A 22,352-nucleotide genomic window follows, 5' to 3' on the forward strand; every position below is an offset into this window, starting at 1 on the left:
GAAAGGAAGAGACAAAAAAGAAGGGCAGCGAAGAGGGACACAATGACGTGTTTCCCGTTCGCCAACAACTATAAACAATATTTAAATTTCGGATAAAAGAGAACGTTATTTATACCTCCAGCTTTAATCCAGATACTAGAAATGTTGAAACTGGTGTTGTAGTTGTTATATTTTTCACTTTTTACGTCTGAACGCTCATTTTTTTCTCTCACGCTCTCGACACCCTATCTTTCGTTTTATTTTTTCAAGCGAGAGGGCATTTCAGCCTTGAAGGGCGTCGCGACGCTCGCCCACGTACGCGACCGTCCGCACATACTAACGTCAAATTACGAAAATTCGAGCCCCGCATATATACGCTCTGTTGAACACCGGCTCGCGGAAAAGTTGGTAGTTTCAACTCGAGCCGAACGGGCGAAGAGAAACGATGTATCAATGTCTCGTTAACGAGAACTGAAGGAATAAAAATGATACGTACCTTTGGAGCGTATACCTGATTTCGCTCGATGAAGCAAAATCACTGACATTCGGAAACTCGGACGTGACCCAAAACGATCCTGATCCATCCTCCATTCGTCGTCAGACACGGCAGCCGTATCAAGCGAGCGGTGTACTTTCCGGCAGACGTCTAGGGCTGATTCAATCAGAAATGCAGATTGTGGAGATTAGACGTCAGGAAACGATTAACGGGATTGCCTTTCGGGTAGCTTCATACTCGACGTTCGAGTCAGTCGGGATAAATTTTACAGATCTAACAAATAAACCGAGAACTTCTCTCGGCAGGACTCGCTAAACAATTGCAACTCACAAAATAACAGTTGTAGCCAACTTTGTAAAAATATAACTAGCATGGCCGGCAAATTACCGATATGTAACGGATCCCGAGGTTGACTGTCATTTGTTAACCGGTTGATTCTGGGGAACTTAGGCGAAGGTTTGATTCAAACTTTGAGAATGAAAATTATGCCAGCGAAAGATAATTACGCAAGTCGAATCGAACGTGATACAATTATGTCCTTTCATGAGAACCTCTCGGCACACAAAACAATATCAGTATTACAGATTTGTCTCTTGTGTTTCAAACGGCATTTTTGCGTATTCTGCAAAATCAAATACAAAATGCATATCCACGTATACCTATATAAAATGCGCACGTATTAACCGTAGGAATTCGTAACCCGTATTCAGGGCACATAATCGTGTAAAATTTTGGTAGAATGGGCAAGCATAATAAGCAATAATAAGCAGAATAAGCAATCTAAACCCAAACTAGTATTTGTATTGTGTGTATGTACGTTCGTATTTCCACGGGGTGTGATTTTGCATACATGAAAATATTACTCGGTTCTTTTTTTTTTTTGTAGTTAGTGATCCACGAGTGAATTTTTGCATTCCAAATACCGAAGTTGTCTTGTATCTTGTATTCCCAATACACGTTACCTATCTAATAAACTGTTATTGTCAACTTTATGAAAAATTATAAAATCATGTTCGAAATGTTAAAATGCAACATTGAAAAACTGCTCAATCCCACCAACAAATTGGCAAATTGGTTAGGATGGGATTGAAATTTTTTTTATTTAACACCCTGAAACTACCATTTTAGATCTATGTTGAATCTGAGTCAGTCTCGTTATTTATTTAGAAATCTGTAAGATAAATTCCTGTACTTCATACTTGATCGCAGGTAACTTGTCTGTAATAACGATGGCTGCTTACACCTGGCCGTATGGAATCTTTATTATTGATGACCTATTTGCAGGCGTGAGTCTTTTGAATCTGAAGCCCTTTTAATATAAGTCGTTGAAGCGGCTCTCAAATAGACAAAACTAATAAATTTGATTCTTCTCTTATGCATTACTCGTAACAGTGATTCCTAAGTAAGTCTACCCAGACACGCTCTCTGTGGCAACGTCAGTATTGCTAGACGACTTAACGCCTAACGGTAGACATCCCGTCTCACGGGCAGGCTCTTACCTAATGAAAAACACGGAGGATAAGAAAACGAGGTTAGGGAGGCAAATGATAATTAATTAGATTGTAATCGCAGCACATTAACCAGAAATCAGTTGGAAATCAACTATATAACAATGAGGATCGATTTTACGGGGCATTCGGATCTATCGACGTTCAAATAGCGCGAAATATCGGGCGCCGGGTGACTCGCGCCAAAAACGAGGAACGTGGAATCGGACAGAGAGGTAAAAATCGGTTACACTCAGCAGGCAGCAAGAGCGATACGTGCCGACGAGTAAAACGAGTTTAACACGCGTGACGGCGACGGCATGGTTATTTCACGTTAATATTTGATGGAAAATCAAGGTAATCCCTTGTCGTAATATTACCCACAGCTCAAAATGAGCTGTTTTGTATAATGCCTTTGGCTACACGGTAAAAAAAATCAGCAGCATTAAATCATATCGAAAAAAACAAAAAACATGTAAACGAAAAAAAACTTTAACTCGCCGGAATCAGAATTAAGGTTATCTCCAATCTGCCCTGTGTAACTCTATTATTCAATCAATCAATCAGCTTTAAATCATAAGCTATACTACACTTTTCAGCAATGGACACGAGTACCAAAGAATCTCCTGATCGGAGGGTCCTCCGCGAGTTGAGCAATGTCAAGTCGGAGCCGGTCTCACCCACGGCCAACCTGCGACTGCTCACAACTCTAGCTTCGAGTCTAAAAAGCGCTCCTCACAATCAGTCTAAAATTGTACGAAGACCATGGACAGTCTCGAGAGACGGGGACACGGATCCGCTCAAGTTATTACCGAGGAAAGAAAAGTCCCTTGGCTTGTTGTGTAACAAGTGAGTTTGAAAATGCTGGATAAATGAGTCGATACTGTTGTTTCATACGTCAGTTGAATGAAATTTTATTTTGTACCAATCTATCCACAGATTCTTGAGCTTGTATCCATTGACAACGGCTGGTGGCATGCCGCAAGAAATTTCACTGGATACAACGGCAAAAGCACTGGGTACTGAAAAACGAAGGATATACGACATAATAAACGTACTGGAGAGCTTAGAGATGGCTTCTAAAGCGGGGAAAAACCGTTACTTATGGCACGGGCACAACTACCTACCTGGCACTTTGGCTAAACTTAAATCACTGGCAGTTAAACTTGGCTTGAGGGAACAAATTCAAGACATACAAAAAATTAATAGAGCATACACGGCTAATTTCAACAACGAATCACCCTTTTTGAGCACAGTAGTTTCACAGCCAACCAGCGCAGACAATAATAGTCTGATTGAAACCAACGCTAAAGAAGATAAGAGCCTTGGAGTTATGTGCCAAAAGTTTATTATGCTCTTCCTGGTTTCGTTAAAGGTATGAGTTTTCCTTTCACTCTGTGGTTGTGAGAATCAAATGATTTTGAAAGTAAATATCAACTGGGATCGATTGATTAATAACTGTAAGAGTCCTAATAATTAATTATCTTTCAGAATGGAATTATAAATTTAGATATGGCTGCAAAAGTTCTTATAACAGACTCCGAACAGTCCAACGAAACCACTGATACCAGTGTAAGATCTCGCTTTAAAACAAAAGTGAGAAGACTCTATGATATTGCTAATGTTTTGTCGGCAATTGGATTAATAAGAAAAGTCAGCATGTCTGATAGTTCTATAAGAAAACCTGTTTTTCAATACACAGGCCCAGATGTAGACTACATAGACTTTGATGAAGGTAAGGATTCAGTAACTAAAGTTAGCGAAATTATAATTTCAATATAAATTCAATATTCGAATTATATGAAAGTGGTAAAACTTCAAGGACTTAAATCTGAAACGCACATGTTCCCATATTATTGAACAATCTTTCGACTATTCTAAAATACATCTCGTGACACGTAGGAACTCAAAAAGATGCATATACTTTGAAATCTAACAGATTTCTACAACCCTGCCAATATTGTTTTAGAAACACCTGTTAGAGAAGGGACTAGACATTCACTCATAGGAATGGCTACACCCAATAGAAGTTTAGGACCCAGTGTTTTTCTACAATCATCTTCTACAAAACCATCTCCGTGCCATAACAGGTTACTGATTGGCTCAACGACTCCTGTTAACCAACGTAGAGAGCTTAGAAAAAGAAAACTCTTCGGAACAGGTATAAAGACTATTCAAAGACTAAACCAAGGTAATGAAAATAATGGAATGTGAGAACGCTATTGAAATTCGGCAAATTTTTCTTTTTCAAGATGAGAAATTTGGCCGTACTATGAGCTCTCCTTGTCTGGACAACGATCGCCCTTCGGAACGCCTAGATGACTCAATATTACAAGTTGCTGAGATGGAACTTGAAAGGTTGAAGTCAAGTGAGCAACCTGCAAAATCTAAAGTTTGTGTTAAATTGTTTCCTAGGCATAATTCTGAATCTTGTGTAACGGCTACACAAGTATCTGGAGAATTAAACAATATTTTTGGAGGTCTACGTTCACTCGAAAGTGGTTTGGTTAAAAGTTTAGATTCCAAGCCAATTAATGAAGCGTCTGACGTGTCTAGCTCGAATGCCATTGACACTCTAATCAATGGTGCAACTGGTCATAAGACATTGATGACTGCCAGTAATGTAAATCTAGTCGACATAGCTGCATTCAATGCATCTAGTAGTATTGAAGTACCAAGTTTCAATTCATCCTCACACGTTAACCATCCTAGCTCAAAAAATCAGATACCTACTGTACATTTATCATTCACAGACACGAATTTACAGGCAAAAATAAATAATGTGAATACAAAGCCACTGAAATTGAAGGTAAGAAACCCTAATATTATAACGGTAAAAAACGTATCTTCAAATAATTTTACTGTCAAAAATCTTTCATCGGACAATACGAGAACGGTAAGACTCACACCGTATAAAATTCAACCAAAAACTTGTGGTCCGAAATTCGTCAATCTCGCTAGGATCGGCCCAAAAAAATTAATTCCTATTAAACCAAGTGACTTGAGCATTGCCTCACCTTCGCTGCGTTCCGTTGTAATAGAAAATCCGAGCCTTTCTAACACGAGCTACGCTATACTAACTCAGGTTCAAACTCCCATCGTCTCTCCTGGCGATATACTTAAGGCAGTGCAAGTAGGTAACACCTTACAACTGGTTCCATTATGCAATCAGACGACAATTAATTTCACTAATGAAATTAACAGTGAGACTAGTACGAATCGTAGCTAACGTAATATAATTCTTTTATATTTTATTTCAGTTATAGTTATGGTAACATAACTAATCCGAACCTAAAAGGTCAATTATTTTTCAAATTTTATACGATTTATTATATAATAATTAATATTATATTATATAGCAATGCAATAATAATGAAGGCTTATTTTATTTAATGTATAAATTTTTGTGATTATAGGAAATATCGTTACAATTTGTTACATTAGACGCTGAGAATTAGTTGAATCATTATATTAGAGATAGGTATTTATTAACATTGATGGCAGTTTTTTTACATGCCATAAACCATTTTCCTCACTGACGAGATATACATCATCAGTCATCCAAATGAAATTTAGTGAGATAGGGAGAATATTATAAATATTCTCGTAATTATTATTTACTATTGACAAATCATATTAATTTACTACACACGATTCGTGCATTCCAGTCGATGTTCGAATATCATAATTTTAAATACATTAAACATCGAACAGACTGGTGTGTTTTATAAAATAATTACAAACTTGTAGTAGAGAATATTTGCTTAAACAGCACAAAGAACGTTATAGTTATGAAATGAATTGTTCGATATTGAGATAATTTATTACAGCATATATAAAACTTGGCAATTGGTGGGATAGCGTTAAGGCGAGTTATCAGAAGTTACTAATCATATTTTGATGCTGTATAAAACATTTCTTAATACTAGTTATCTTACCAAAATAAAAGATTTATAATTCTCTTATTATTTTTAAACTTCAATTCTTTCGACTCTGGGTATTTAATACTAATTTCCTTCAAGAAATTCTCTATTCAAATACTTTTAAAATACGTTATGCTGTTACATCAATTTCTCTGGAATCTGCTCAAGTGCAATATCAATCATATAAAACGATAAAATTACGGCCAAAGTAGAAAATGGATGAAACTTATTTACGTCTTAAGATTAAAATTACGATTACGATTATACTAAGATTTTCGGTAAAAACTAATAAGTTTCAAATGCAGAAAAATTGCAATAAAGAGGTTGTATTTGTAAAATTTTACCAAAAAACTCCCAAAGCAGTACTTTCGAAATTGATGATTACTATTCTTGTTCGGTATTACTACTCCTATTATTATTGTTACTGTTGTTTTAATAAATAATGATAGGTGATAAGGTGAAGTTTCGTAAACATTACAAATGAAGAAAATATATATAATTACAACTGATTTATTTAACTATAAGAAAAAATAATCTAAATACAATAAATTTCGTGATCTGTTATCTTGGACAAGGTGTACATTATTATTGAATGAAACTAAACATGTAAAACTTTATGCATTTGCAATGTTAAACGCTGAATAATTTCATTTGAGTTTGGTGCAATATGGAGTTAGAATATTCTGTCCAATCCTTCAAATTCTTTTCGCTCATTCAACTTGCCTTTGATGTTGATAGAATTTATCCTCAACATTGTGTGCTCCGTTCTGACGACTGCAGACAAGAAAATGTTAGAATATCTTCAATTATTGATATCAGAGATACGGTAGTTAAATTGATAGTAATGAATTTAGGCTTACAGTTGATTCTCATGTACTGTTTCCTTCTCTTTTTCTTGAAGTGAGTTTTGGTGTGAGAAAGAGACTTTTCAATAACAGTTGCATCAACGGACACACATTCCCTATTCAGAAGAGGTCTTCCGATTAATGTAAAATCCGAACTACCAACCAGGAGGACTTTTTCCAATGTCAACTTATCCCCGACATTCGGAGGCCAGCGACCCTGTATGATAATGACATCATTATCAGTCACCTTAAACTGCTTGCCGCATATATGGACTATGGCAAACAGACGTCCTGCTGACGCTGTGGATATTATCGAGTTGACTTTTTCTATAACATCTGGTGAAAAAAAAAAAAATGTACAGATTAACGAAAATCTGTGTCAAAAAGACAGACAGTAGTTGTTAGTCTCGAAACGAAATAATAATAAATTATACCGACTGCAAAGTGTCGGTATCTTACAACCTTAGTCACTGTACGAACGACAGTTTATTACCGTGTGTAATTTTTTCGTCCTCTTCTGTGGTGTCTTTTACTTCTTCTTGATGCGACGGTACGGCTCTTTTAGGATCGTACAAGGCTTGCGAACGTAATCCAGCCGCAGAAGTTTGCCATAACCTAACACCTGAAAGCGAGCGTAATAAAAATCCCGAGTTTCAATGACAGACGTAAAACGAGTTGTTGAAAATATTATAAAAGAGAGTGCAATTTGTGACCTGGTGAGCTGACGTTATTCAAAAGCCGTGGACCAATCCTTTTCATACAATTAATCGCGACTCCAGCCAGCACACGCGAAAATCCGACAAACGCCGCCATGTTGCAGCCTCAGTTGTTGTCTGCTACCATGTATGTGTTGAATTGAATTGAATTGAATCGAATAATATGAACACTACGCAACGTCGAAGTTTCGACGATCGCAGCGCTCGGCGCGGAGAATCCGAATCCGACGGATACTCCACGGCAAGGTATACATAACGTGTCCGGGAAAGTGGCAACACGGTGCGTTGTGAGTAGCCTGCGTAGCCTGTCAAATTTAGATCGCCCGATAGAAAAAAAGAAACTGCTAAAGAATAATCAATGTGCAGATCGGCTCGTTGAGTGGATTTTTATGTGATAGAAGTAAAAGTGATAATCGCAGGATGCAGTTTTACAAGGAGAAATTGCTGTCACCTGGACAGCTGAAACGGCTAAACGAGCACAAGTACAGCTGTACCAGCGTCAGCTTAATGGACCCGTTTCTTCAGCCGTGGTGGAACTGGCTCGTTAGCAAAGTTCCACTTTGGCTTGCCCCGAATGCGATAACTGTCCTTGGCCTCACCGTAAACATCTTGACGACTCTGATCCTAGTCTGGTACAGTCCCGACGCTAAAATCGAGGTACCTATTTACCAATAACACAACCATAACCTCAAACTTTCCAGTTATCATTCCCGTTACGTTGCAAAAACACCAACGACTCATTCAAGTTTATCGATAGTCGAATTTCCTTGTTTACTACTTTACTCAACCGCGATCCTATCTCTTTAACTCGTTGAAATCCCCACACACTTGTTATACATGTATGCAGGTTTACAGTTACGGTTACTTAGTAATGTTCTACGTAATATGATTCCTTGTATTAAGATATTTTCAAACCCCAGTATACTATGTTTTCTTAAAATTATAATACATTCTATATTTATGATGTCAGGGTCTACATGGTTTTATAATCGCTTGGAAATAGTTTTTTTTTTTTTTTTTTCTAAACAATGATTCGTTACTTATTTCCTCGTCTTTAGGCACCGCGATGGGCATGCTTATTGTGTGCATTGGGCTTATTTGTTTACCAAAGCCTTGATGCGATAGATGGTAAACAAGCAAGGAGAACTGGAACGCAAAGCCCGCTGGGCGAGCTATTCGATCACGGCTGTGACTCCATCTCAACAGGTACAAGTCGGATATTACACATTCATTATCAGAAAAGGACTGAAATCGATTAGTCGCATGTCCTTTTTTTGGTTGTTTTTATTTTACTTGTACAATAACCATGTGGTCTTATCTTCCTACAGTTTTTGTCGCCTTGTCGGCGTGCATAGCAGTTCAGTTAGGATATTATCCGACATGGATGTTTTTTCAATGCTTTTGTGCTATAACACTGTTCTATTGTGCACACTGGCAAACGTACGTTTCAGGTAAGAATTTGAAATTGTAAGTACATTGAAAGATTGATGTACTTAAAATCAAACCTAGCTGTAACTTTTACTCAAACCAGTATCAGCCGCAGTTTGTATGTGACGTGATGTATTTGCAAACAGGTACGTTGAGGTTTGGGAAAGTGGATGTCACTGAGGCACAGTTCACCATCATCGGAATCCACATTATTTCGGGAATCTTTGGGCCCAGCATTTGGATGACAGAGGTTGTATCCCTTAAATGTCTATTTGTGTTAAATTTTTTCATTCTTTTTCAAATAATGATATTTACGAAACATTTTAAGGTCATTTTTAATTGCAATACCTTCAGTACATATTTAATCCACAAAAATATGCTCGCACATTTGATGAGTTTCTTAATCATTTATCAATGTTCAATAAATATTTCTTTCTGCAAGAAAGTTAAATCTACAAATAGCAGATCTGATTATATAAATACGTTACAGCCCATGTCACACATCCATAACTATGTTATATGTTAATATTTTTAACTCTGAAAGTTGTATTGTTTTTTATGTTCATCCTATTATTTGTCTTTTTGGTTGAATAATCATCCAAACTACACAGTTTCTACACTGGTAAATGTCTGTCAATTATAGGGCATGCCAGAAACGCATAAATATGTATATAGACAACAACTAGGATTTCAAGTACTGCAAACTTTCAGGAACTTGAAATTTATTCATTTTCAATACAAGTTTCATAAAATGTTGATGCTGGCACGTAAATTGACAACTGTGTTGCCAACTTATTAGAAAATTTTGGCAAATGATTTTCAAGTTTAAACACAGCAGTTATTAATATTCAATCGTTATGCTAATTCATTACTCAGTACAGGCAGGAACAAGACGTAATTCAGTGTCAAATTCGAATATGCATAGATTGGTTCAGAACAATTATTATGTCGACATGAAGCTCGTGATTCCGTTCTGAACTTGATGAAATCTAAACTCGAAACATAACATGTAACTGATATTACTTTTTTTCAGAATTTAATGTCCCTTTAGCGCTTTAATTTAATTTTTCATACATCACACTTGTGTTTCAGAAGACAAAAGTCTCATTGCGTGTACTCAGTTTGTACCAGATTCTATTTGTTTTTAATGTGCCATCCTTTGTTTTTTTTTTTTCCCCTTATATTATGCAAATTGCAACTTTGGCCTGTTGAAAAATTTTAGTCCTCTTTACGCTTTGAAGTTTAACTCGTGTCTCGATGAATGCTTGTCTCTGCAAAGTCTAACAATAATATTTCTTGCAGATACCATACATTGATGGTTTTGAATTAAAATATTTGATAGGCGTAATGACAGTGGTGTGTACATTGGCAAACTTGTATTCAATGTTTTCGGTGATTTTCACCGGAGGAGTGGGCAAGAATGGTTCAACCGTGGCTGTAAGTTTGATAGTTAGACTTTTCAGTTGGCGATGCAACAAAAGGGAACTGCATGGCATGAGGAGAGCGGTGCTGAATTTATCGACTCACAATAGTTCTTTGTTTTTCGTTTTTTTCACTAACATCAATTTTACTTGTTGGTTTTGGAATCATATCACTTCTTTTTGTCCTTTCCTTTCATTTCCTTCATCATTTGCCATCATTACTCGTACGAAGTTTATATTCTAGGTACTAGAGTTTTGTAAAAAATCCTTTACCTTCTGATTTCAACAATTCCATTTGTACATCGAGCACACAGTTACAGGTTTTTTTAAATCAAAATCTCTGACATTTTATTACTCTGATACGTTATTGTAATAAAAATATTTCTATAGTATGCAATCAACCAAATACGTAATGCACATGAGTCCAAAAGACAGGTACCAGGTATACAAACCGAGACGGGTTCTGACCGTTTCAAGTCTATCGACATCGTCCGCTACAATCTATTTAACCTGCATAGCAAACGATACGAGTGACCTTGAATTACTCAGAATCTACCTCGATTTGTGTACATTTTTACAGCTTCTATTTAAACATTGAGCTTATTAATATCAAATGCTTTTACCTATTATACTGCCTAAAGCTGTAGAGACCTCAAACTTTTTCTGTCCGCTTTTTTTTCTCATTCAATCTAACTAAAAAAATTAAGTACGAAACCAGAAACTGTGTTGTTTTCTTCGTTAAAAACATTTGTCTCAATTCCAAAATGCTCTAAATTATCAATGCTATGTTCATGTAACCATGAAAAAATAATAGTAATTGTCTAATACACAACTAAACCATATATTTTATTGCATTGAATATCTCAAATCATCCCAGCCACACCTCTATCTCATGAATGCCACTCTGAAGTTATTATTTTCCTATTTCATTTCAATTAATCAATGCCATTTCCTTTTGAGTCCAGTCATTTTGTAGCCGAATATTTTTTAACGAGCATATAATGTATTGACCTCTTTAATTACGTCATATACTGATTAGTCGTAATGTATTAACGACTAATAAAACTACCGAAATTTACACCAAGCTATTTCTACCAAAACCAGTCAAAATGACTGGTCATTAAAAAATATTTAATACTTGCATATCTTTGTGTCATATTGATATACATTTTCTATTATAATTTTTTAAAAACCAGTTATTTTGATTGATGTAGTACCTCTAGTGTCAAAGAATTCAAATCATTATGATTTTAAACAAAGAATGTGGCCAAGAACCGTGGTGACGGAAATTTTATAGGTATTCTCATATTTTTTCTATAAATGAATTATACCAGATTGACGGACTTAAGAGGAAATAAACAAAACTGTACTGCTAAATCTTGCGATGCCTTTTGCAGTCGGCAGTTCCCACGTCTCTCGAAACTCCTCGTGTTAATGTAACGATCGCAGAAAAGGTCGTTTATAATTTTTTTTTTTTTTTTTTGCATTACCAATAGTCTCTTGTGTGTTTCATTTTCTCTCGAATTATTTCAGCATAGGTGCGAGCAAAACTAAATGCCCCTCATGAAGACGATATTCTTCTTTTATCCGCAGTATGAAATGAATACTAATTTTCTCATGGAGTAGTTATAAAATCACTATAATTGGCAGAATTTGTGGATTTGTTTAGATTCCCGTGCCTGGAGTTGGCACTGTCTCTAACTTCGTAGCTGTGATATTTTATGCAGGCTACATTCACGTGTTCGTTGAATTCTGTAGAGTCTTTGAATCCGGTGGTGTCGGAAAGAATGGTTCCACAATAGCAGTAAGTCATAAAAATTGGCTGATCGCATATAAAAAATTGTTTTCAAGTTTTTCCTTGTAAAATATAATAGATTTTTAATTTTGTGAACTATCGTGTGCTTACCTAGCCATATTTTACCTGGGCGTTACTCTGGGTATTCCGTGGTAACGGAACTTGAGAGTTAGCAATGTTCCACTATTTTTCTTACTCTACAGCTGAAAATCACAAGTTATGCAATTAACTGCTGAATTATTATGCAATTGGCAAAGGTCTTTACTTCCGCTCTATTTTAACAGTTTATTTAATGTTGATATAAGTGAATGTAAAAGTAATATAAATGATCATACATGTATCCGAAAACACATAGATGAAAAAATTTGTATTATGCTGCGAAAACTTATTTGGTGCTAACGTCTATCTGCTTTCGATAATGCTGAAATAATATCAGACTTATGGCTATTAATTCTGAAGATTTCATGTTTGGCGATCATCTATTTCTTTTAAAAAAATATTGTACTCCTTTTTCAAATATCTATATTGATAATAATCAAAAATTATGATTAGATGAAGCAACATACTTCAGTGCAAGAGACTAAGTAAAGTGTACGTAATGTAGTCAGTTTTGAAGTAGTTTCTCATCATTGTCGTTTTCTCATTATTCTATGTATCCTGATCTGTTTTATCAACAAATCAACACCAAAAAATCTCTTCATTGCCCGATATACCGATACATGTACCGATGTACATATTTACGGTATATATTCAATACGCAATACCGATACAAACCACAGATGCCACTTCAGATTCACAGTAGGTAAACGAAAAAAATCGGAAATCTCTAACTTAACCGAGGAATCACAACTAACGTAGTAACACTGTGTCACGTATTCCTAATTGGACTCAATAATTAGTCACATGTAAGGGGGAAAAGAAACAAACCTTCGACTCATCCATATGTTGCAGAATCGTCAAAATCAATGTTGACTTGACTACATGTTTGTGAATTTAATCATTTCGGTTTCTTTTGTTTATTATTATTATTATTATTACTATTATTATCACTTTTATGTTGAATAAATTAACAATAGTTCTGTTCTTTTATTTTCATTATAGTATTTTGTTAATAAATATATGGTGTGTCATGGGGAACGCTGAAATTACTTGGAATGCATTGTTAAAATAAAAATCTGGTTGTTAATTCCAATGCCATTTAATGAAGCATAAAAGCAACTGATCTTTTGTACTCATTGCACGTATGTATATTACCTCTTTGCGACTAACCATCGGTTGTATATTCCAAACGTATAGTTGCCATACATTAATACAGAGGTGAAGGTGTTCCCTCTTTGGGCAGCAGTCGGAATCGCTGTTTTGCTAGCGCAGAGCAGCGTGTCCGTCATTCTTGTCGGTGGTGTTGGAAAAAATGGCTCCACCGTTGCTGTAAGTCAGCTCACCAAGGCAAAGTTGAAAATCCCTTTGTAGCGCACAATTCGTATGTTTACTTTGATTTAGGCCCATATGTCAATCTTAATCACATGAATATGTAATATGTGCGATATGATAGTCATATTCGATATATTAACATACAGCTCAGAGTGCAATAATCAAAATTTCTTACAACAAGATTTCAGACTATTAGTAATGAAACCTTTTCTTACATCTGCGTACGCGTTACTTGATAATGAAAGCAGTGCTATCGGCAATAGGTCTTCCAACAACTGTGAGTTTGTCATTTCTCTTGAGCCATCCAATTAGGTGGATTAGTTATAATCATTCGTCGATATTTACTATTGGGCCTAGGTCTTGCACTGTATTTTGAATTGATCGCATTACAGTGTTGTTTTTATTGTTGAAATTAATTTGAGGAGGTAAAAACATTACTTTTTTGCCAGATGTTGTATACGCATAAATGATATTTTTTTTTTTTCGAAATCTTCAATCGTATTTTGATATCCAGTATCGAACCTTCAAAACCCCTTCCAAATAATCACGTCATCACTTCAAATAAGTATGCTTCATTAATAATGTAATTATACCGCTACATAGAAATTGATTTAAAGGCATGTTCAAATTTGGGCAACGATGTATCTGGTAACTAACTTTATTGACTAGTAAAATAAATGTTTTCGCTTAGCGTAAAATTTCGATTCGTGCCATTGAATTAATTCATTAAACATGATCATTTTCTAATGGTAAAGGGATAGCATCGAATCTATTAAGTTTTCCACTCTAAGCTGTCGCAACTAACAACTAGATTAAAATAACATGCATGCATTCGTATTATGGTTTAGTTACTTGGAGAAAAATAAGTTATAACGATTTGTTATCTAAATTTGCAATGTAGTTGGCAAGTTTTAACTAGTTATCGCTTCTTGGCTAATAGATATGTTTAAGCAAGGATCCGGCATATTACGGAATACTGTAGAGCATCTTTTTTTCAGGGAACCTCGGTATTATCTCCGATCATCCCATTCAGTTTTGTTGTGGTCCCAGCATTCATAATATACAGAAAAAGTGCCGAAAACGTCTATGAGAATCACCCTGCATTGTATATACTTGCATTCGGCATGGTTGCTGCGAAAGTAACCAACAGACTCGTGGTAAGTTAATAATGAACATGCTGATCTTATCGTTAGTCGGCGACGGCTGTAAGATCACGCGTAAGAGTTAATATTCAGGATATCTTTTCTTTCTTCCCAGGTTGCGCACATGACAAAAAATGAAATGCAATATCTGGATACCGCATTGATTGGACCTGCAATGCTCTTTCTCAATCAATACTTCAACTTCTTCATCAAAGAATATTACGTTCTTTGGCTTTGTTTAGTGAGTTATACCATACCGTACAATTACACTTATGGCGCGATACTACGATTGTTCAGAAATTGGTTACCTTTCATTCGTGTCATAGAATATTTCATCCCCTGAGTTTTACTCATAGACATATTCCACATTCTATTTCTTTCACGATGTTTTACATTCGTCAATCAACAGCCGCAACCGATGTTTATTATTCTAGATTTGGGTAACTTTGGACTTGCTTCGATATTGTTCACAAGTTTGTCTGGAGATTTGCGATCACTTAAAGATCAGGCTATTCAGGATACCGACAGGTGGACACCGGATCGGAACTTCACAGACTTCCACCATCACCGAGAAAAACGGTACTAACAGGCTTCAACGTAATAGACTCCAAAAGAAACACCATTAAATTTACATCGTGATAATGAATGTATCATATGATGCGCAAGAAAAGTTGAACGAATCCCAGTTTGTTGTTAAATGTTTTGATATCGTTGTAAATAGATATAAAATGTCGTTAGTCACAGTTCGTTCATTATCACGTTACGATTCGTTCGACTCCAAGCCAACAATCATTGAAAAATGAGTTGAAATTCGTTTACAAAGTACACTTCGGTTTGTCGTCAGCTACATTCTTTCAAGTTTTGACAAATCTTATTTGGATCTCTCAAGAGATTGTACGTGTGAAGTTGTGCCACCTCAAGACTTCCAATCTAACAGTAAAATATGTTTCATGTAAGCATTTACTAATAATTAGTGGTCAATGAATTAAATGCTCATTTTTCTGATTTCTGTTTTTAATAATAAGCTGTTAGTTGGGGCGGAGAAACGAGCTTATCACAAGGAATTGGTGATGGGTCTTTTCTTTTAAACATAATTGAACGACTGCAAGCAAGCTTGGACATTTGATTTAGCATGCTTCCCTTAATTAGTTTGACTTTTTCCGTTACAATGATCTTCCTTAACTGTGAGTGTTTGCGCTTCTATCCTATTTACAGAGTGGTGATTATGAAAAATCTGTAGCTTCTAGTTCCATAACACCCAGGTGGCTGTGAGCAAGGCAAATTGGTGACCTGGATCACAAGATGTCCAACTTATTTATTTAAATACTTTTTTAATACCAATCGACGGTGAAAATCATAGTTAGCCCGACGCGACAATATTTACCTGTACGTTTTCTACTTAAAATCAAATTCTCACAGACACCTAATATTAATAAAAAACAATGATAATAATAATTATGAGAATAATGATAATAATAAAAATAATTTTACACAGTTGGATGATATTGCTTGTCAGCTTATCTGCCTTACAAAAAAATTTTGCAACAATTTTATACACACAACACGTAATAATTTCATTTTCAATTGCCTAAAATCTTACGCAAACTGAATATGAATATTTTTAATTCGCTCAAATACTCTTACGCACAGCTATACTTTTCTTTCCTCTCTATTTATTCCTTATTTCACCCTTTTGCAATCAATGCAATATGACAAGCAACATGATTTAACGAGGTCCAGTACGGTTTTAACGTTGTACCCTCTGTTGCTTTCCTTAGCTTAACACAACAGTATAGCAACAGTCTTCTAGTCAGCGTACATGTGTTTGACAACTAGTTAGCGGTTGAGAGTATTTCTATCCATGATAAGCTCTCTCAACAATCTCAGTGAATTAGTTATACACACAATTAATTATGGCAAAGAAGTGTATTTTTGTGAAAAGTTTTTATGGCGAGATTAAAAAAGAAGGACGGATAAAAAATAGAATTGGCAATTTGATAATTCACTGCCCATTGTTTTACATCCTGTACTCTTCTTCAGATTTCATACTAACTGTAAAATTAGCACTATATAATTCTAAAAGTTCAAACGCCATTTGTAACAAATCCGCATTGAACAAAAAATTCTTTGTCGACGATTTATAGGTATAAAATCTACCTCTTATTCCGCTTGACAAGTCCACCTGTCCTGTGAATAAATGGAACTGATTTTCATTCTTCATCCCAGATCACCTGAGTAGTAACCGATTGACGATAGCACTATTCCCCTAATGAAAAGCTTTTGTATATAACATTAAGCGTGACACGTAACCCTGTACATAAAAATGGCATTCTTATCGTTATAAATATATTTATCGGATTCATGTGAATTACAAACGAAACAACATGTATTGAAGTATGTATTTAATGTTGTTAGTCGAGCTGATTTCATCCTTTGGTATATAAATCGCAGAGCGAGATATGTATTTAGTGTTTGTAGATGTACACCGATGGAATATTTATACTCTTTATAACCAAACTACAGTTAGAATTGAATCTTTTCTAAGGTACACAACAATATTGCAGTTGCTATAATATAAATTGGGTGACGAAATGATGATAATGTATATTAAATAAATGCAGGTTATATTATGAAAAATTCTAATAGAATTTGATAATTCAGAAAACCTTTCCAATACAACATGCCTATGTATACTGTATTGCTCAATTTGTGCTCTACATTTCTACGAATTTTCTAGGTACGTTAATATACTCTTTAGCATGACTTTCATTGGCCTAGAATGACAAATTTTTATGCCCTGCATGTAAGGGTGTGTGGCTGTGTTCGTTTTAATGAAAACAGAATAAGGTTGTACAGTTACTGCAAATAACCGAAATCTTTTTTAAACTAACACTTTCGTTAGATCAGGACTAGGCTGCTTTTTACTTTCCATAACTTTGCACCTTCTCTCTGCCTACATATATACATATATACACATACATACATATGTTTGGTATGCATGAAGAGTTTTGTTCGCAGTTCACATGGTGGTGGAACAAGAACCCCTGTTAGACGAGGAGTATCACCACGGCTCTGACACCTCCCTCAACCTCTGATATTCAGATTCTAGTTTTGCGATCACAGTAGGTGATTGATGTACTACAATAACAATCTCAGGCTGAGATGTGATATTCCGACTATCCGAAGACAAATAGTGTAAATTAGATAAAGGTGCAGTTGTCATAAGAACGTTGAATCTTGTTTGAAAAAAGTTTGTCTCTGTAAGCGATGTGAAGCAGTAATGTTTCAATAGCGATGGACAATTTGTTGCCAAATTGTGAAATGCCGTAGTTACAGCTGCGCTTGTCAATGATCGATCTGCAATTTAATAGTTTTGGTGTTTTGCTACATATGTTTCATATGGCAGAGCGTTAGATTTTTATTCAAACAAATGTTTCATTCAAAAAGTAATTGAGAAACTCCGGTAAAACGAGCATGGAAATAATTTATTTTAGAAAAAACAAATCTAAGGACTTATAGATCTGTTTATAGATGTGATATCGTGTGAACTCGAGACGAATTTTAATCAACTTGTAGTTGAAAATTATTGAGAATATGTAGATCAACGTTAATATTTGAACCACGAACATTGGTATGTACGGTATAATTAATGTATCGTTATTCCGTAGTTTCCTTACTGCAAAATTAATCTATATACATTTATACTTTCGAATTAGTAGAATAAACAAATGCTCACAGATTGAAATAATGTCTCACAAGAATATCAAATATTGTTACTCATTAATTTGAAATCTATTCGATTAGCAATTTATGGAAAGCTGGAATTATATTATTTTGTAATAACAATAAGTTACCGAAGCGATGGATCGTCGCAATAACAACTGTTTTTCATTAACTTTTATATTATATTAACAAAGCGTTTCTAGAGGATGTAAGAAAAAGTCGGGCTCTAGGTGAGAGACATACCGATGTAAATGAGAGTTACATCGCTGAAAATTCCATATACCTACATGTATTTATCGTGTGCCTTAAGACTACTTTCGTAAGGATTATCCGATAGCAAGTCCAGTTTTATACAGTAGTAATTAAATTTTAGTATCAGGTGCTTGTGTCATCCAGCTTGTACCCCCCAGCCCCTCAATTATATTATTAATTGGAAATTCAATACCTAAGAAATTTGCATAACAATGCATTTACCAAGTTGTACGGCTGGTCTTCGCAAGTATTACTACAGTATTCCAGTCTCATTTGTTATGGTTCTTTTCTTTCTCTTCGCGTAGCATGATGATAGAATGTACGGATAGTCTTCTATGTACCTAATTCGAAGTATTTTGATTACCCAGTTGATCAAAATACTCCAAAAATTAATTATAAATTGTTCAATCTAAGTAAACCAGGTGAAATGAATGAAATGTTATAAATACAGTTACACCTACCTACCATAATATAAAATATTCGTATAGGGCCTAATATTTTTAGTTTATATTTAAAACATGTAACAAATTTGTCACAGGGATCCAGTTTTGGTGTGTATGTATTTACGATTATACTTTGAATATATATAATATTTATGATGGTCTTTAACTTAGGTTTCGCATAATTTTTATCGTGAATCAAACCGGTGCTAAATGGTTCAAAAATCATCTTTCTAAATCTGACCTATGCACCTTCACCAAGCTTGGATTTTCCCCATTCAGGGTTGATTCTCATAAATAAAAGAAAATTTTACGTAAAAAACAATATCGTTTTCATTTCAGAATTCTAATCGTTAGTTTTTTTCAATCAATTTTGAACCCATTATTTTTTAACGATTTGGAAAGGATTTGAAGGACGTTGCGATAAAATTTTTTATAAACGCAAGTTAAGGATCATCCTAATGTAGATGTGCATATGGGGTAATCTGTCGAAACTCAAATGCCTCCTGACTGACTGAATCGCCGTCTCTGATTCGGCCAAAATTTGTTTTTTTTTTAATCTTCACTACGCAAGATGAATGAAAACATGAAAACCAATGAGTCGATTCAAAGACGATCTAGGTCAGGACTCGTTCAAGTTAATATGTATTTAACTCAAATATAATTGTCACAAGTTGGCCCCATTTTATCTGAACTTAAGCATGAATGTTAACTATACCATTGGGGTAAATAAATGTTGTGACCGGTGTATAAAAATTATCGTTTACTATTTTTATTTTGTCCGTTTGAAAGAATTTTTTTTTAAACGCATGGTAATATCTAACACCTTACGCATGAAGTAACGACATATGTTTGTAAAAGCATGCTACATTAAAGTTAACAACCGCTTCTTTTGCAGCTCTGTACCTCCGTTATTATTTTCAATCAACCCCGCGAATTTTCAAGTACAATTTTATTTCCAGAGTATTCTAAAGCTGTCTTTGCTACAAATCGGATGATAGAGAAAAATGGTGTACCATATTATATTGGGATTATTAATGGTTGAATAATTCCATCTCAGCTATTCCAAACCACATTTTTAAAAATATGGTCAATATGGAAACACATTATGATTTTTGTTCATATTAACCAACTATGCACTCGTGTTTTTCTCCGTATATTTCTGATTGACATTAATAATCCCTGCGGTAAATTATTTTTAAAAAACATTGTGTATCAGTTGAATTTGTTGTTCTCGAAAGCAATAGCATACCTATACTTTTAGCGTCTCAAGTTTATTATCCGACACATAAATTTTCTGAGTTCCCTACTAACTTTCTTACCCCCCACTTAGACCTAAATCTAATTTACGTCATTGGTTTAGGCACATTTTTTGGCATCTATCAAATTTTTCAATTTCCTAGTTATAATTTGCAATATGTAAAACTCGCCAAATTCGCAACGTGAATTTGCTAGACATTTTCTGACTCTATTATTTATTTATTTCTTTTTTGTTGAAAAATTAATACCCTCCCGTACTAACGAATCATCGCAATTCTAAGAAAGACGTCTCTTTTCTTGGGAGGTAAATAGCTTCATACTTTTTGCTACTTATGATACGTACAGATAAGGTATTAAGTGAAGAAGCGTTCTCACGTACCAAGCCGGAATTCGCTATTGTACGCAAAATCTAAGAAAAGCTTGTTGCGCACTTATTGTTTACGGTTTGTTATGGATGATGAACAAGGGTTCCTACGCATTTTGGAATATGAAATTCCCTGACTTTTCCAGGTATTACAGCCTGAATAAAAACTTTCAATAAATATGTCGCTGATTAATGACAATTTTCTTACATATTAATATTAATACCTTCAATATTACCCAGTAGTTATTTCACTGTCTGACTATCAATTTATAAATAACAGCCTGTGATTTTCCGCGCGACAAAAACGAATACAGGTTTGGTGCTAATTAAGTAATATAAATAAAATATATAAAGTGGTGCGACGAAACGAAATTTTAAATGAAATTTTTTTTTTTTTTTTTTAACTCTGCAACTCATGACCTTATTTTTGTACCCGCAAACGCATGATTGGGGTCCTAACGCACCCCAGGCATATTCTTGATCATAAAACCGATCCTATGCCGATAAACAAACTTTATCATACATGGTTTTCTTCTTTTTTTCACATTAAAGAGAATGGTGTACGAGAAATCTGATTTTATTTACATTTAGTTAATGAAAATTAGCGATAGCGGCGCTGAGCATAGTCCAAAGTTTGCGTGGGGTACGTTCGGACCCCAGTCACGAGTTGTAGGATTAAATTCGATAATACTTTGCATAAAAACAAGTTTATTTCTTCGACAGACTCAAAATTCCAATGTTATTTTCGAAATTCCCTGACTTTACCCTGCTGTGAGAAATTCCCCGAGTTTTCCCGGTTTTCGAGGTTTTCCCTGTGCGTACGAACCCTGTCAGAAGAAAAACAGCTACATGTACTAGAAATAAATGATGTAATGAAATAAAAATCTTTCAACAATTGACATATTTTTTACACGACGACTTTTTATCCAGCATAAAATTTTACTCGCAATCAGTTCTAGCTCTCTTCAAGCGAAACCTCGATTAAGTATGCATTTAAACGGACGGCGCGCGGAGTCTAGACGCGGTTTTGGATAAAAAAAAAAAAAAAAAACGCAAGTGAATACATGCATTAAAATCTAAAATTTACCCACAATCCCCATTCCAAATTGAGATCTCTAAATTTGTCTACCCAGACTACATCATTAATGCAACTACGCAGCAGTGCATAACACAGTCTTACACGAGCCGTGTATACGTATAATAGTTAATTAAACCGGTGTAAGATTGAATTATTTTCTTTTTCTTTGCAAAGGATTTGACCCACCAAGTCTGCAATTAGTTTTTTCTACGCGTACGTCAATTATATATTGTCGGAGATGTCTGCAGCCTCGTAATAATCCCTTCATACCTATATTATACCATAAACAGTGCGTACAGTTGTTTGAACGCGTCGGATGAAATTACACAAGTTTTGGAATGGTTGGGGGTGGCATGGAGGCGGCGAAGCAAAGCGACACCTATCACCCCTGCACTTGCATGGAACGTAAGCGGACGATGACGTGCGTAAGAACACCGAACAGCGCAAGTGTAAGTACGAGTAAATGGGTCTGGTACAAGTTGTTCCGTGTGTATGCACGTACGTACATATGTACATACGTAACGGTGTGTTTACCCACAAACGCGTATCAATGTCAGAGAGGGATTTGCTCT

At 35.2% G+C, this 22,352-nt stretch overlaps 3 protein-coding genes across 8 annotated transcripts; 2 read left to right on the forward strand and 1 right to left on the reverse strand.

Moving 5' to 3' along the window:
* Positions 1–2,082: 2,082 nt before the first annotated feature.
* Positions 2,083–6,155, forward strand: LOC124306668 (transcription factor E2F8-like). The gene is made up of 6 exons (XM_046767521.1): positions 2,083–2,319; positions 2,562–2,811; positions 2,902–3,337; positions 3,454–3,697; positions 3,932–4,123; positions 4,215–6,155. The coding sequence occupies exons 1-6, from the start codon at positions 2,307–2,309 to the stop codon at positions 5,189–5,191; spliced, it is 2,112 nt and encodes a 703-aa protein (XP_046623477.1). The 5' UTR covers positions 2,083–2,306; the 3' UTR covers positions 5,192–6,155.
* A 287-nt stretch (positions 6,156–6,442) lies between these two features.
* LOC124306670 (39S ribosomal protein L21, mitochondrial) lies at positions 6,443–7,587 on the reverse strand. Its single transcript, XM_046767528.1, has 4 exons — positions 7,444–7,587; positions 7,224–7,352; positions 6,746–7,066; positions 6,443–6,659 (listed from the first exon to the last, which is right to left on the reverse strand). The coding sequence occupies exons 1-4, from the start codon at positions 7,541–7,543 to the stop codon at positions 6,559–6,561; spliced, it is 651 nt and encodes a 216-aa protein (XP_046623484.1). The 5' UTR covers positions 7,544–7,587; the 3' UTR covers positions 6,443–6,558.
* Positions 7,588–7,702: 115 nt separating this feature from the next.
* On the forward strand, positions 7,703–21,601 carry LOC124306669 (choline/ethanolaminephosphotransferase 1). Of its 6 annotated transcripts, XM_046767527.1 has the most exons (11): positions 7,703–8,103; positions 8,505–8,652; positions 8,775–8,897; positions 9,021–9,124; positions 10,177–10,311; positions 11,965–12,099; positions 13,387–13,518; positions 14,520–14,678; positions 14,779–14,904; positions 15,098–15,242; positions 17,682–21,601. In XM_046767527.1, exons 1-11 carry the CDS (start codon positions 7,867–7,869, stop codon positions 17,756–17,758), a joined length of 1,521 nt encoding a protein of 506 aa, XP_046623483.1. In that variant the 5' UTR covers positions 7,703–7,866; the 3' UTR covers positions 17,759–21,601. The 6 variants fall into 6 exon arrangements, with proteins under 6 accessions (XP_046623483.1, XP_046623479.1, XP_046623480.1 ...); XM_046767523.1 differs by lacking the exons at positions 10,177–10,311; positions 13,387–13,518 and having other exon boundaries at positions 7,705–8,103; XM_046767524.1 differs by lacking the exons at positions 10,177–10,311; positions 11,965–12,099 and having other exon boundaries at positions 7,705–8,103.
* Positions 21,602–22,352: the final 751 nt, after the last annotated feature.

This window comes from Neodiprion virginianus, chromosome 6, assembly GCF_021901495.1.
Source record: "Neodiprion virginianus isolate iyNeoVirg1 chromosome 6, iyNeoVirg1.1, whole genome shotgun sequence".
Lineage (NCBI taxonomy): Eukaryota > Metazoa > Arthropoda > Insecta > Hymenoptera > Diprionidae > Neodiprion > Neodiprion virginianus.